Source organism: Anolis sagrei, chromosome 2 (genome assembly GCF_037176765.1).
Source record: "Anolis sagrei isolate rAnoSag1 chromosome 2, rAnoSag1.mat, whole genome shotgun sequence".
In the NCBI taxonomy this organism is placed as follows: Eukaryota; Metazoa; Chordata; class Lepidosauria; order Squamata; family Dactyloidae; genus Anolis; species Anolis sagrei.
Window position 1 is genome coordinate 55,599,737 of NC_090022.1, and position 17,453 is coordinate 55,617,189.

The following is a 17,453-nucleotide window of genomic DNA, read 5'->3' on the forward strand; positions in this document are numbered from 1 at the left end:
CTGGCCACTGCTGAAACCTGGGCTTGCATACTCATTGTTCACCTTAGCTAAAAATTTAAGATTTCAGGGAGAGTATAGGTTGAATTGTTTTCCCCTGATCTGTCTTCCAAATGAACAGGAAAAGCGCTGTGTTCTCTAGAGTAAAATTTAATTTCATCACCCTCGTGCAGTCCAGTACTTACACCAGACACTGGTTTAGTAATCAAACAGCTTTCCTGGAATTAAATGAAAAAAGGAGAGTGTAGAGCACACAGAGAGCCTTTCCCAGCAGATAAGCAACATAGGGGACAAAACTGAGGAACATTGCAGATCAGTGACCAGGGTGTTGAACAGAAATTTCCCAGAATCACCTTCTGAGTATATCCCTACAGGAAGGACTAAAGCCACAGTAAAACAGTGAAAATGTGGCCCAGAAGGATGCCTTAGTATCAAAAGCCGCTCAGAGATCCAACAGAACTAGTGGGATACATTCCCCCTGTCCAGTTCCTGACATAGGTCTTCTATTCAGATGACCAAAGGTCTTTCTTCTATCCAATAAACATGCCTGAAGCCACACGGAAATGGATCTAGGTTCTACATCCTGGAACATCAGGAGCTAGGAGGCCATAACATGCTCCAGAATCTTGCTCTCCCCCCCCCCCCCAAAAAAAAAAAGATATCAGAAATTGTCTAATGGAAGATACTAATGAATGTAGTGTATGCTTTCCCTTCTTTCTCTACTTCTTGGCAAACTGTGATTCATTACATTGCCGTCAGAAGCTCAGTTGTCACCCGTTTTGAAACAAATCAGTATCTTAAAAGATCTTCACACTGTGATTTAAGAGACTGGCTTGTTCTAAATTTATTAATCATAGAATCCTTTTTGGAATAGAATGGGAAACAATAACCAATTGGTTACTGGTTGTGATAGCATGCCGAGGGTGAAAAACATCAGGATAAATATTCATGCAATTTCAGATTATTCATTTGGTATATTTACTTTTGAATTGGGCCAGTGATTTTGCTTTGGATTGATTACCTGTGTTTAAACGAAGCAGCAAGATTTTAAGCATACAGATTAGAATCTAGCTGAAAAACTACAATGCAGTTCAAAATCTCCATGTCTATTGTTCAGTGATGTTGTCTGCTTCCTTCTGTAGAACGCAAATCTGTTACAATAGTTATAACATTGGATGAGGGAAGGGACTAGAGGGAAATATGAAATAACCTAGAACTAGAAATCAAAAGGGCTGATAGAGCTGCACTGGAGTTGTTGACATTTTACTGTGTATTTCAGTTCAGTATAATACGTATACGGTTGTCATGGCATGTTTTTCAGTTGTGAGTCAAAATGGTTGTTTTATCTGCTGTGAAGCACTGTATTGTATTGTATTTTCCAACAAAACTTAGAGTAGCACTTTATCTTTTTTTTAGATTCATATCTTTTAAAATATTTCTGTTATTTCAAGTTGGAGCTGAAGGAATCCTGGAATAGTGGTGCGTTTTTAAAGAAACTTCTAATAGATTTTTAAAATGAGAAACTGACCTTTTGGAGCAAACATGTAGGAATTCTTGATTTCTGTGGTTTTTTATTACTTTCTTCTAGCACTGAAATTTCTTGACTGTTTTAGAAGGTACGCTACAGCCTTTCATCTGAGTTGCTACAGATATAGTTATAATTCAAATCTATGTATTTTAAGAATGAATATTTCATTCTTTGCAAAATTGTCACTGATTGTATTCTTCTTTTTTTTTTTTTACAGGTGCCCAGATCATTGACCTGATGATGCTTGTGATAGATGTGACAAAAGGGATGCAGACTCAGTCAGCAGAATGCTTGGTGATTGGGCAGATTGCGTGCCAGAAAATGATTGTGGTTTTGAACAAAATAGATCTTCTCCCTGAAGGTAAACAACAGGCTGCCATTGAGAAGATGACCAAGAAAATGCAGAAGACTTTGGAAAATACCAAGTAAGTTACTGCGCCAGTCTCTGTTGCTCTCACTTGTTTTCTTCCATGCTACTACCAGTGTCTTTTGGAAATTTATGATTGAATATTCTTTCTTGGATTGGTTTTGTGCATCATTAGATGAGTGTACATGGTAAAACAAATTTTCAGAGTAGATTACTAGGTAATTTGTCATAAGACATTCTCTGGGTTCTAGCTGCAGTTCATATGATTGTATATGAACACACTATGGCTAAAAAGACAGGCACAATCTATATTTGTTTTGTAAATTTTTAAAATTCTGTAATCCATTTTTAGGAGAGCTGTGGGTAAATAAGAGTGAACGTCTTTGAATAGCATATACTTTTAAAATCACAATGGTCAATTATTTTATAAGCCTTGATACTGGAAATAAGTATTCAGGGGTTATTTTTTATGTTCTGGTAAACATGCATATAGGGACAAAAATTCCCCTTTCTGTGAGATATTTGTAGCTCAAGGAGCTTATGGAGGTGCTTTTTGTAGGGCATGATGACAGACCAGGAAGCAAAGTGGAAAAATTAAGTGTTTTTCACAATGTCACAGTGTAGAAAGAAAGTAAAACAAAGGAATCTTTTGTTTTCACCTGCTGTATATTGCTTTTCCTGTCAAGTTTATAGAATTGCAGCAGAAACAAATAGGGTATATATTTTGAAAACAAAATATTTGAGTATTTTGTACAAGAGGATGAAAAAAGCTAACCAAACCAGATTGCACAAACTGTCCTATGTCTTACTCTGATTGCAGGATAGTGTCTTTTGTTCAACTGAACAATCTGAAATATCTAAGTTTTATCAGTCGCTCTGTTCTTCTTTGCTTCTTTTTCTTTTTGATCAGTATGCTATAAAGGTTATTGAGTGAAATTTCTCCTTTTAGATTTGATAGGGCCAAAATCTCATTTTAAAAGCTCTCTTTCGAGATAGTCGTTGGAGGTCAAATAAATTTAAATGGGGGGGGGGGGGGTTGTTGTATTTTTCATCCCTTTTCTTGTTCTTTGAAAGTAAATATCTGCAACTGCGCTCTGAGGAGTCTTTAAAAATACAAAGCCCTCATTTTTGATTGACACCAATGGCCTGATAAAGAATTTTATAATTTTGTCTGCTTGTAAAATCAGCTAGGTAATATAATATCACTGGCTTCAGTATTGTACAAGAATATGCTTTCAATAACAAGGTCCTTGGGATTGCAAAAACTATGCAAAATTATTATTTTATAACAAAATGAACTGAAGGATTTCCTGAAATGTTATTTACTTGCTAGAAGTTCAGTTTACAGTACATCTGTGATGCACCTGTTATGTTGGAGCATAATAGCAACAGATGTTCAGTTAAGAGGCATATTCAGGTGAGTTGCATTGTGAAATTGAATCCTTTCAATTGAATTTATCTTTAGTTTTCAATGCTATCTCCAGAAAATGAACAATATTTTTGCTCTTTTATGTGTGTTGAGATTATTGCTACTACTGACACCAGGCTAAATATGAAAACTTATTATAAATCAAAAGAAAATTACCACTTTAAAGAGATGTTGCATGACCTCCAGTATCCTGAGAAATTTGTCTTTATGTTTCTCACTGAAGGGTTGACCAAAACTGTAAATATATATCAAGAATACAAATGTCATTTTAAAAGGTCTTTCACCTCCGGCTCTATTAAAGCTTAGGGTCTGTCTGAAGACCATAATTTCTTAGAAGCCATGCCACCAGGCTTCTAGCATGTCTTCGAATATAAAGCACAAGTTCTGTTTTATGGAAAAAAGGACTCATACATTATAATGCTTGATTTTCCTTTGTCTATTTAAGGAGAGGGTCATGGATTCTCAATTTTTTTCCAGGTGAACATCAATGTGATTTAGTATGTACTGGAACTGTATCATAACATTTTTTAATTGAAATAATGCAAATTGGTGTTTAAATGCTTATTCTTTTAGTCTTTGACTTTCCAAAATCAACTTTTGAATTTTGTATCCATTACTAGTTATTTCTAAAACACTTCTGATTTTTGACAACTATACAGTTTTGAGTGTCAGGAAATATTTAGCGTTTTGTTTGTGCACCAACCACGATGCTCCTCATGACGGACTGTCACTTGTATCCGAGCATGATTGTCTTCTAAGGGCAGAGTCTTGGCAGTGGGTCCATAAATGATTGTAGACCTATTCTGGATCTGCATGGTATTTCGTAACGCTGACGTACATTTCTAGATAGAAAGCGGTCCTGACGAGTTTACTGAATCCTTCTTCTTGGCACATATTTTTCTTTTGCCCTCTATTCATGCCTCTTCAAAATTCACAGCACTATTGGTAACAACTGACCTCCAGTTAGAATGCTTAGGTGCTAGGGCTTAATCGTTCTCTGTGTGTATTCCATGTTTTTAAGGGTAGTTTTAATCTCATCTTTAAATCTCTTTTGCTGTCCACTAACATTCCGTTTTCTTTTCTTGAGCTGAGAGTAAAGTCACTGCTTTGGGAGTCGGTGATCGGACATTCAGGCAGCATAGCTGGTCCAGCAAAGTTGATGGTGGAGGATCATCACTTCTATGCCAGTAGTCTTTGCTTCTTCCAGAATGCTGGCATTTGTCTGTCTCTCTTCCCAAGAAATTTGCAAGATTTTCGAAGGCAATGCTGATGGAATCTTTCCAGAAGTCGAGAGTAACCTTTTCAGGCATACAACATAGGTAGAAGGACATAGGTATCTCTATGAATGCCCTGGTCCTTGAACATTATCTGCTTCATTTGAAAATATGCTGCGCTCCGACGGTGTTTTATTTTGGTGTTGATGTTGGCTTTTGTGAAGAGGTGGATGTCTAGGTAGCAGAAATGGTCAATATAACTAAATGGTTCAGGCCCAGCCCACTTGAAGGACTGTATCTCCTCTTACTAGCCCACACAAGCCTTGAGATCATCAGGAGAGGTCCTTCTCTTCCCAGTCATCTTCTTTGAGTCTTCATAGTATCTGGCAGGCATAATTTCTTTATTCTTCTTCCCTCCATTGTTTAAAATTTGTCTTGGGAAGCCAAGATAGTCCCCTAATTTCCTACCCCGGTATCTTATTCCCCATTTCCAATCCCCCCCCAATCCCTCCGTTTTTCCACCCCCTCCTTCCCTAAATTAGTTTACCTAGTAGTACATTCTCATTTTATTATCATTTAAAAATCTATTAATAAAGATCATTTTTTTAAAAAGGAGAGGTCCTTCTCTCAGTCTCATTGCCATCACAAGTATGGTTGGTGGGAGCGAGAGAGAGAGAGAGAGGGCCTTCTCAGTGGTGGCCCCAAAGCTCTAGAACTCCCTCCCCAAAGAGATGCGATTGGCCCCCTCGCTACTGGCCTTTCGTGCACAGGTCAAAACCTTCCTGTGGAAGCAAGCCTTTTCCAGTAGCCCATAATAGGGAATGATCAGACTGCTAGGGTTAAGGCATATCAATGAAGGCCAGTTCGAACCTGACAACCTTTACACGGCCTAAGAAGCGGGGCTTTAGGATTTTTAATATAATTTTTATGGATAACCTCAGTGGCCTGCACATTGTAATCTATAGATATTGGTAGACCCTTACCATAATCCAATATACATTTGGTTTTTCTGTATAAACAGCAGCAGCAATATGGCAGCAGCAGCAGCTACTGCTTCCATGTTAAAGAAAATGCAAATACGTATTGAATGAGGAAAAGGGAAAGGTTGGTAGCTGGTCCCCTCATCTACTCTAATATCGTGCCAGTCTTGTTGTAACTGCATTGACTACCCAATGTGATGGTCTAGCAGCAGTTCTGTCAAATCATATTAACAAAAGTTGATGGAGCTATGCTAACTTTGATGACTGCTCTCAATCAAATGTCTAGTAATAATGAACAAGTATTTGTATTTACCAGTATCTCCTTGGGAAGCTTTGTAGCTCATCTTCCATCCCCCTTGTGAGTGCCTTGTGACTCTCTAAGGGCAAAATGAAATTGAGGGGGTGGGAAATTATTTCTAAAGCTGAACTTTATCTTTCTGAACATCTATATTTGTTCATTATGTTATGACACTAATAATCTGTCATGTGTTTCTGTATAATAGAATAGATAGTCTGAATGATGCCCTCTTGGGGATATCAGCATTCCTTTCGAGCTGCTTTCCTCATCCTTTTTATCCTGGAAATAGAAAACAATTTTCAGGACAGAGAAAATATAATATATCTGCAGCTTCCTCAAAAGTGTTTTTCCCCAATCATCATATTTTGCAGAATCCATAGTGACCAAGGAAGTTCGATTGAGAAAAGGTGCTTTAGGGTATATAGATCTAATCACTTGGGTAACTTGGGTTTATTTTTTAATAACTTGTTCTAACATCCCTCTTTTTAAAGGTTTTTCTATTCACTTTGGGGGTTTCTTTTTCAGGTCTGAAGATTGGGTTAAATGATGCAGGAAGTTAGAGTAGTTGCTCTTTTGTCCTATAGCACTGTTGTGCCCCAACTGCCAACTGTTTTATAGTTGCCAGTTTGGGTATTTTTAGTGAACTGCATATATTTCCACACAAAGGATTCCTTTCTCTCTCTTTTTGAATGCATGTAGGCTCTAATGAATGTATGGGGGCTGCAGAGGAATACAGAAAGGCACTTAAAAACTTCCACTGAGCTGAACTGATACTTACTAAACAATTAGTAATGCAAACCTCATTAACAGAGAAACATAACATCCAGCCAGTTTTTTTAGCTCACAGATTATAGTGTCTGCTGAATGTAGGACTGCATCCTTGCTGACTATCCTCAGAAAACTTTGTCAAGGAGTGGTAAAGCTAGGAAGGAAGAGTTGCCATTTAATCAGACTACTTGCACTGAAGACTGATTTTCTCGTGGTGTACACAGATTAGGCCAGGTGAAGATATGTGTGTGAACATCTGTATTTCTCAAATGCCAGTTGCATGATCATATGAAAAGCTGACTCCTTCATATTCCCTTCTGAACTCCTTCCTATATAACTGTCAGCACAATAGTGTTAATATTCAGTGTTGGTTTCTGTGTCCTATTATCCTCCAGAGCAGAGCTTTCCAAACATGTTTATATTGGAAAACATTTTTATGACACATTTTTAGACATGTATCATTGAGCAATATAGTAGAATCATAGAATCAAAGAGTTGGAAGAGTCAACATAAGTCATCTAGTCCAACCCCCTTCCATGCAGGAAAAGCACGACCAAAGTAACTCATTATTATTATTATTATTATTATTATTATTATTATTATTATTATTTACCAGTTCCGCTCTCTTTAACTGCAAATGCAAAACCTAAGTTTGGACCCAAAGTACCACCAAACCACTGATGTTGTGGACTTCACCTGAAGGCAACTCTTCCAATTTATGATTTGTTTGACTTAGTGATTTGTTGTCTAGTAGTTCCCATGGGCAAAATACTCAGTGCTACTTTACACTGTGTTTTGTTTTTTACTCCACATGCAATAAAGTCATTCTTGCTTCCATTTTATGTACTAAGGACACAGGATTTATCCAAGTTTTCATTATTTTCATAATCTGAAATATCTTCTATGACTTCTCACAGTTTTGCCCACTTATAAAATTCAGACTATGTCTACTCACGAAGATGATTTGCTTGTGAAAACCTTTAGTACCTGAGAGAGAGCAGGGTTGAAAACACCTGCAATTGTCAGAAGCAGACAGAAATTCTCTAAGACACATGGTCAAAAAAGCAACATAGTAAATGTGCTTTGTTTGTTCTTCGTGTTACTTATTTTGGGGGCACATGTAATACTTTTCCTGACACTTAGTATGTGGTTATGCCATGGATCAGATAAATTTTCTTATTGTGAGTTACCCTGAAGGAGACATTTGGATGTAAAGGGAACAAATAATCAGAAAAGTGGTAGCCTTGATCCTTGCTTGATACTATTGTACAGTATTTTAGAACAGTTCCCCTAAAATATGTATACCAATGAGAAGTTTTGCAAATCTTGCATTTTATTGTAATACTAGTGGTTGTGGAAAAAACTTGTTTGCACACAAGGTTTTCTCTGTATAAATAAATTTGAAAGAGCAATACACAATGTGTTTGAGCTTTGTAACTGAGAAAAAACCCCTCTAATTCAACATTAATTTATATGTATTAGTGGGAGATTGCCCAAAAGTATTTGGATAAAAATAATTAAATTTCTAGAGGCTTTATGGCTAATCACTCAAATTCTCAGTACACATTTTTATCATGCTTTGTCCCAGGGTACCCTAGGCTTATGGCACATAAACAGAGAAAATACCTTGTATATAGGATTAGTGTTAGATAACTTCGGTGGAAGGGCAACACACTTGAGTGGTGATCCCAGTGGGGTCTGCATTGGAACAGCTTTGAGAATCAAACTTCCCATGAACATTCATGCTGTATCAAAAAGTTCCTTTCCCCAGAGTCTGGTCCTTTGAGATGAAAATCTAAGGCTTTTAAGCCTGTGGGGGGAAGGCAAAGGACATGCCTGTGACTGGGAAATTTCTTGCCAGTTTTTGTTACGAGGCTCAAGTGAATTCTCAGTACAACTGAGCTTTTAATATATTTGGAACTTTTTCTTCTCCTGTTCTTTTGTACCATGGGGACTAGCCATTCTTTCCTTACTGGATCCAGACAGTATGAGGCCTTACCTGCCTCAGAAGAAAGAAAAGTCCAAAATAGTATCAATATATATAGTACTGATGGTCCTTTGGCTGCTGCTCAGTGCTGCAAATATATATAAACAGAATGGCTATCTGTTGTTCACAATGTCTGGGAAATGAATGTGTAGTTTACGAGGGATACTAGTACAAAATTCCTCATCTTTCTGTGAAGAAGCTATATTGGAATAAGAGAGGATAAATAAAGAATCTGATTCATTGGAAGCATGGCCCTGGAGCCAGCTTGTTATCGCCCTTTATCTGCTTGCTTATTATGATTTTTGGAGACTAGGGCTCCCTCTGTTTTGGCACTGCTTCCAACCCAACCAAATCTAAGATCCTTTGGAACTGCAGTGTGAGGCGAACAACTTCTAAGGCCTCAGGCGAAGAAGAAAATGTAATGGAGGGGGGTTCTTTTTGTTCTTGTTTAACACTGTCAAACCCATAGTCAACATATTTGCACTGAATTTTTATATTCACAAGTAAAGTAACTTGGTCCTTTTACTGTTTCCTTTTTGATGTGCCGTGGAACTCCAGATTTTAGACTATGTTAAATTTAGCCATAAAGTTAACTTCATAGGTTCATTGATTTCTAATTTCAGAAGTGAGCATAAAGGGGAGAAATTGGGGAATCCAGTATTTTGTTCGCATAGTAGCTAGACAGATGTGTTATTTATAGGATCACTATTAGTCGAAGCTTGCTTGATGGTAAATAGCAACAAGTGAGAGTGCAGTGATCTCATTGTATCCCACTTTGATGGGTCATATGGCAAAGGAGAACACTGTAGAAACTAAGGGGTATATCACTCAATAAAACTGGCAAGTGAGGTGTTCCATTATGTAATCTGCTTCCAACTATTTATTTGAGCTTCATCGCAGCACATTCAAGAAAGCATTGTTTTTCTGATGAGAGCAGAACATGGAGACTTGACATATGTTCATCTGCAAGAAACGTAAAACATCCTCATTCATACCGCATTTTAGAGAGAATGGTCTGGAGTGGTTAGTTTTCACAAAAATTATATTTGGTCCAATGTGTTGTCGAAGGCTTTCATGGTTGGAATCACTGGGTTGCTGTGAGTTTTCCGGGCTGTATGGCCATGTTCCTGAAGCATTTATATTGCTTCTGGAACATATATCTGGTCCACTTATGCTTGCCTTTTTTTAAAAAAAGCAACAGCGTTAATTGAATGAGTTGATGGTTGACATGTTTGTTTTCTTAGATTTTTTGGGTGAAGAGAAATGGGGTAGTATTGCCATTTAATAATGTAGTTTTCTTCCCAGAATCACTTTGGGAGTTGTGTGGGCTGTAAATCTATTTTTTCTTAAATAAATGATTGGTTTAAAAGAAGGAATTCTTTGTTGTCAGGTTTCATGGATGCCCTATAGTTTCTGTTGCTGCAAAACCTGGAGGACCAGAAGCCCCAGAAACGGTGACTCCAGTAGGAGTTTCTGAACTAATTGAGGTATGTACCTTATCATCAATAGTGAAAATCTGTTTGCATGATAGAAATTTTCATGCATGAAGGGTACTATTTGATGTGTGTAATGAGTTTCCTCTTGAGGAAAAAGTTTAAAGTAATGCTTTGTAAATAAATAGTGGAAAGTAGGCTTCTATAGTCCTCTTGACATTTACCCCAATGTTTAATGTGCCAGTTAATGACATCTCAATGTTGTGCCTATCCTGTCATGGCATATTAAAATACAAAAGTCCCCTCTCCATATTATTGCATTATTGTGCACCTATGTTCCACATCAGGGACTGATTGTAAGACCAGTTTGTTTATTTATTTTATTTATTTAGTACACTTGTATACCGCTAATATCTCAGCCTAAAACGGCGACTCATTGCGGTTTACAACATTTAAAAACAACAATAATTTCGATTAAAAATATAAAACACATACATATACAATACACAGTATTGGGCCACCAATACAGACCAATGCATCTCTTAGTTAAAATCATAATCCAGTTTCGTTGTCTGTGATTGCCAGTCCTTGATCCAAAAACTTCATCGCATCGGATTAGCCGAATGCTTGCTCAAACATCCATGTTTTCAGTTTTTTCCGAAATGCCATCAGCGAGGTGGCTGATCTTATCTCTATAGGGAGGGCATTCCAAAGCCGCGGGGCCACCACAGAAAAGGCCCTGTCTCTCGTTCCCGCGAGCCGCATCTGTGAAGCAGGCGGGATGGAGAGAAGGGCTTCTCCCGAAGATCTTAGGGTCCTGGTGGGCTGATAGGCCGAGATACGTTCGGATAGATATGTAGGGCCAGAACCGTTTAGGGCTTTAAAGGCCAAAGCCAGCACTTTGAATTGGGTCCGGTAGCTAATCGGTAGCCAGTGGAGCTGGTGCAGCAGAGGAGTTGTGTGCTCCCTGCGCCCTGCTCCTGTTAATACCATGGCTGCCGCCCGTTGGACTAGTTGGAGCTTCCGGGCCGTCTTCAAAGGCAACCCCACGTAGAGAGCGTTGCAGTAGTCAAGGCGGGATGTAACCAGAGCGTGGACTACCGTGGCCAAGTCAGACTTCCCAAGGTACGGTCGCAGTTGGCGCACGAGTCTTAACTGTGCGAATGCTCCCCTGGTCACCGCCGAAACCGGGGATCCAGGCTCAGCGATGAGTCCAGGATCACACCCAAACTGCGAACCTGTGTCTTCAGGGGGAGTGCGACCCCGTCTAACACAGGCTGTAACCCTATACCCTGTTCGGCCCTGCGACTGACCAGGAGTACCTCTGTCTTGTCTGGATTCAATTTCAATTTGTTCGCCCCCATCCAGACCGTCACAGCGACCAAGCACCGGTTCAGGACCTCGACAGCCTCCTTAGTAGCAGGTGGGAAGGAGTGACAGAGTTGGACATCATCTGCGTACAGATGACACCGCACCCCGAAACTCCGGATGATCTCACCCAGCGGCTTCATGTAGATGTTAAACAACATGGGGGACAGTATTGAACCCTGAGGAACCCCACAAAACAAAGGTTGTGGGGTAGAACAGGAGTCCCCCAGTAACACCTTCTGAGACCGGCCCTCGAGGAATGACAGGAGCCACTGCAGAGCAGTACCTCCGAGACCCATTCCCGCGAGGCGTCCCAGAAGGATACCGTGGTCGACGGTATCGAAGGCCGCTGAGAGGTCGAGCAGCACCAACAGGGACACACTCCCCCTGTCGAGCTCCCGACGGAGATCATCCACTAAGGCGACCAAGGCTGTCTCGGTACCATGCCCCGGCCTAAAGCCAGACTGTGCCGGATCCAGATAATCCGTGTCTACCAAGAATGCCTGGAGTTGTGAGGCCACCACACGTTCCATGACTTTGCCCAAAAAGGGGAGATTGGAAACAGGCCGATAGTTAACTAATTGAGTGGGGTCCAGTGATGGTTTCTTCAACAGCGGTTTTATCACAGCTTGCTTTAAGCTGGCTGGAAATATGCCTTCCCGAAGGGAGGCATTAACCACCACCTTAACCCACTTGGCCAATCCCCCTCTGGCCTCCTTTAGAAGCCAGGATGGGCAGGGGTCTAGGATGCATGTGGTAGCTCTCATTCCTCCAAGCACCTTGTCCACATCCTCGGTTTGAACTAATTGAAATGAATCCATCAAAATTGGACAAGCAGGTGCTCGTGTTACATCCTCAGAGACTGCCGTTAATATGGTGTCCAGTCCAGAGCGGATCAAAGCAGGAAAATTGCATTTAAAGCACCCCTGACAGATGGCCATCCAGCCTCTGCTTAAAAGCTTCCAAAGAAAAAGCCTCCACCACACTCCAGGGCAGAGAGTTCCACTGCTGAACGGCTCTCACAGTCAGGAAGTTTTTCCTAATGTTCAGATGGAATCTCCTTTCTTGTAGTTTGAAACCATTGTTCCGTGTCCTAGTCTCCAGGGCAGCAGAAAACAAGCTTGCTCCCTCCTCCCTGTGACTTCCTCTCATATATTTATACATGGCTATCATATCTCCTCTCAGCCTTCTCTTCTTCAGGCTAAACATGCCCAGCTACACCTTTTAAAACAAATTATTTATACAAAAGTTACAAGTTCAAACATCCAGAATTACAAAATACAAAGCAGTTAAAGACCTTTCTCTGCCAGTGGGCATTTGGAAAAGGATAAGGGGCACACTGCTGGAGAGGTGTGAGTGGGATTCGGGAGGTTGGGGGTTTAATGCTATTTTAAGTGGATTTATTATATTTTAACTTCATTTTAACCAAAACCCACACAGTACTATTTAATTTTTTTTTAAATGTATTGGTTTTGTTTCAAATTGTGATCAAAGTGTGTGATTGTCAGCCACCTTGAGTCTCCGTGGGGAGAAAGGCAGGGTAGAAATAAAGTAAGTGTGGTAAGTAAGCAAGTAAATATTCCTAAGTTTAGTTCAAGGGGTTTTTTTTGTAGGGGCCAGAGATGTATACTAGAATCTTAGTTTATAAATTTACTATCCCATACTGTTAGTATTAAATAACAGCTCTTCAGAAGGCTTTGATGTGGTCTTAAACTTGAAATAAATAATATTAACAGTAAATATTACAAAGGGATTTAAATCTAATGCATATTTATAAAGCATATACAGATATCCTTGGTTAATTCATTTGGACAATCAGAAATTCTTCTTATCAGAAAACTGAACTAAATACCTAAGACTCCGTCCCTCTCTTCTCCCACTGCAGAATTCTAAATCAGCCCTGCTACTGTATGTAGTTTAATTTACAATATGTCATATGGGTTTTCTGTTCGGTCTTACATACGGCTACTCAGAGACATATTGAGTCAGGTGTACTGAACCCAAGAAAAAGTGAGTTACTTAAGAATTCATAGTTTATCTTCTGGAACTTCAAGCTCCATAGATAAAAGATCCAGCACTTCGTTTGTTCCTAAAGTCTTTCAGACTACAAGTGTGTGAGAGAAGGAAAGACAAGGCAATGCCTTGAATCCTGTTGCTAGTTTCAGCCAGAGAAAACTTATTGGATCACTTCTCAAATTCTGAGTCAACACTTATGCAAATCTTATGGAGTCTGTGGGCCTACTCTGGTTGAAAATTATGATAGCATTCACATAATACTGAATCCAGTGCACCTCACATTGAATGCTCCTTGGGAGATACTCTTATGAACAGCTACTTCCAACAAATTTGTTTCTACACTTACAAAGCATGGGTCGCCAAAACCAAATAGGCTTTCATCAGCAATTAGAATACTTAAAAAAAATCTAACATTTTGGGCCTTTGCTTGTGATAGTACTCTCAGCCAACTTCGCCACCGGGACTGTGGCGCAGCTGGCTGAGAGTCAACAGCACTAAGATTACTACTGACCGAAAGGTCATTAGTTTGAAGCTAGCCTGGGTCGGAGTGAGCTTCCGACGAAATGTGTAGCTTGTTGTCGACCTTTGCAACCCGAAAGACAGTTGCATCTGTCAAGTAGGAAATGTAGGTACCACTTATATGTGGGGAGGCTAATTTAACTAATTTATGAGACCATAAAAATCTCCAACAAGCATGTGGGGAACGAGGAAGTACTTCATCAATGTCGCAGATGGATAGTGACGGTGAAGTGACAGCTCTCCTGGTGGCCAGAAAAAGTTGGAATGTTAAATAGCCTCTGACTGTCTGTCTATATGTGTTGTGTGTCTATGGCATTGAATGTTTGCCATGTATATGTACATTGTAATCCGCCCTGAGTCCCCTGCGGGGTGAGAAGGGCGGAATATAAATACTGTAAATAAATAAATACTGGGTATGATTAAACTGTGATTGGTCAAGCTTTTTTTTTAAATTAGAGGGAGGGAAGAAGACAGCATCTTTGCTTCTCCTTTACAAGGGCAATAATGATTATGAATTTTTCACTCTTATCAAGGGACATGTGGAAACTTTTGCCCACTGGAGCTTTTAATGATGTCCAGTTGCAAACTGGCGGATAGACATGTGTCCTTCCTTTTCTCAGGAGCTGTTATTCTTCACTGTAATGCTGGAACCCCCGGTGGCACAATGGGTTAAACCCTTGTGCCGGCAGGACTGCTGACCGACATGTTAGTGGTTCAAATCCAGGAAGAGCAGGTTGAGCTCTCTCTACCCATGCGGGGACATGAGAGAAGCCTCCCACAAGGATGGTAAAACATCAGAAACATCCGGATGTCCCCTGGGCAACATCCTTGTAGACAGCCCGTTCTTTCACACTAGAAGGGACTTGCAGTTTCTCTAGTCGCTCCTGACACACACACACACACACACACGCAGCAGCATGTGCTGTTTATTTGGCATTAGCCTGTTCCAACTTTGATTTAGCACTTTTAGATAGGCTGATGAAATCATTCATCCACCTTTTCTTCCATTTTTGCATGACTGATGTGATATTTCATCAAGATGGGGGCATATTTTGTCTCCTTTTTAGGTCCTGAAAGCAGAGGCTTACTTACCAAAAAGAGATTCCTCAGGACCTTTCCTCATGGCTATTGACCACTGCTTCTCCATTAAAGGTCAAGGCACTGTGATGACAGGAACTATTCTTTCCGGCTCTGTTAGTGTTGGGGACAATGTGGAGATCCCTGCCCTGAAGGTAAGTTGATTATTTCTTTCTCTAACATCTTCATAAAAAAAGAGGAAATGAGATACTTTGAAATTAAGACTGTCTTTGCTCCACATCCCCCATGTATCCATTTGTTTTTCATTTTACTTTTGAGAAACATAATAATTATTTTGAAAATACTACATAGTACTGTGTGCAACTGCAATATAGTGTTCTAAATCCAAATGCTATTATCCATCACATCAATGCAACTAATGCCCTTCAGGATTTGATTCAGTGAATGTACTGTAGTAGTGAGTAGCAATTAGATTTCAGACAGAATTGTTAAAAAAAAGTAGTTTGAAAAGGTGATGGAAGCCAGAGGCTGATTTTTTAAAAAGAGTATGTCTAATATTTAAAGAAAGAACATTTTTGGATAGATGGGACAACCAACTAGTCTTGCCGCATTTTTGCGACAGGGAGAAAGTGAGAAGTGAATTTCAGGACATGTTATTAATGAGATCAGAAGCAACAGGTAAGTATTTCTAAATCTGGCTGTCAAAATATTGAAAAGACCGAAGAAATCATTCTGGCCAATATTTTTATGATGGAGAAGGCAGTAAAAGCTTTCCAGAGAAAGGCTCTGGCACTCTTTTCTGAGGGTAACCTTAAGCAAGGTATAAACATTTGTGAATGACACTGGAAAAATAAATAGTGAGCTATCACAATAAAATCGTGTGACAAGATTGCAAAACATATGAGTATTATTATTTTCCTGTGAGATTCAAATGGTATGTGTTCTGAAATTCATGGAGAAGAAGTTATAGGATATTAACATGTTTAAAATGTAATATTTCAGACTTTGACCACGTTAATTAATGGCTATAGATGAATTTTCTACCTAAACCCGAAGGGTTTCCACTTATTCAAATATAAGTATGTTTAACATTTCATCTTTTAAAACAGTTAAATCCTATGCAGCCTTCTCAGAAAGAAGTCCCACTACGTTCTGTGACATGCATTCCCATCTAAATGGACTTGTGATTGCAGCTGTAGACAAATTTCAGTTATGAAGCAGATGTTTTTCTAGAAAAGTTGGTACTAAAGGCAGAAGTAACATGGAAAGAGTAGGGATAGACTAGGAAAAGGAACAATTGGGCATGTTTCAATTAATATTTTATGCAAAACGAATAATATTCCCATATGAACTAGGATAACCATGTCAAATGTAACTTTCATAAATAAATAACATTTTGAATATTTTAGACAAAACTTGAAGGCTTCTTTGAAAATGCATCCAGGGATCACTTACTAACCCCCTCTTTATTTAGTAGTGCCATTTTGGGTGGGTTGGGGGTGGGGGGCAAACCTTCTGCTCTCTATTTTATTTTAATTTGCTAGAGGTAGCTGATGAAGCAGGCTTATTGCCTGTCTCTTTTTAATCTGTTCTACAGTTCATGACTGTTTGGTAAGGAATTCCGGGGGCTACTATTTACTCTGTTGTAAATAGGAACACATAGTTACAGCAGGATTGGCTAGAGCCAGAATCCCCATTCTCTCCCAGCTCAGCCTTTATTATTGGATTGTTTACTGCCGTCAGACTACTTCAACCCAAAACTAAAAGTCTATTCTTCATCAGACCTCCTTACCCATCCTCCCAATGCCAGTGCTGCTAAAATAACCTCTAGCGCAGTGGTACTCAACTAGTGGGTCTCCAGGTGTTATGCCCTACAACTCCCAAAAATCCCAGCCAGTTTACCATCTGTTAGGATTTCTGGAAGTTGAAGGCCAAAACATCTGGGGACTCACAGGTTGGGAACCATTGTTCTAGCTGATCTATGTATGGATAAAGAGGAGAAAGAGGGACCCTGGGTGATATAAAAAAGTCTGTATATAGGTCAGATGTGTTTAAAATTATCCACATGGACGATAATATTAAGAAAATTCATAGCATGCTATGCAGTGGTAGCAGTATACATGTGATGGAGAATAATAACTATATTTTGGGGTGTATATATGATACAATGATAAACAAGTAATACATAATAAAAGCAGCGATAACAACCTTCTTTTGGCAATACTTCTTTGTAACAATGTCATGTTCATTTTATGAAACTGAACAAAATTAGCAAATATGTGAGTTTACTTTTATAGTTATATTTTTAATTCATGCCTTGCTTGTTGCATATGGCTATCCCTTCATTGCCTCTTGTCAGTATACATGGATAGACAGAAAATATTAGGAAGTTAGGTTATATTTTCTCTCCCACTGGTCTGGTTTGTGGAATGCTAGGCTAGGATACCTGTGAGAGGTTATACTGTTCTACAAACTAATCGTGGAAGCAGTTTTTCTAACATACTGTGGATC

The 17,453-nt window shown here is 39.3% G+C and overlaps 1 protein-coding gene across 1 annotated transcript in view; it reads left to right on the forward strand.

The window, feature by feature from the left end:
• EEFSEC (eukaryotic elongation factor, selenocysteine-tRNA specific) overlaps positions 1-17,453 on the forward strand; it is a 177,748-nt gene that overhangs the window by 55,238 nt on the left and 105,057 nt on the right. Inside the window, exons 2-4 of the mRNA XM_060766181.2 lie at positions 1,743-1,950; positions 9,959-10,055; positions 14,972-15,136. Coding sequence (XP_060622164.2) covers positions 1,743-1,950; positions 9,959-10,055; positions 14,972-15,136 — 470 coding nt within the window. The remainder of the gene's footprint in view (positions 1-1,742; positions 1,951-9,958; positions 10,056-14,971; positions 15,137-17,453) is intronic.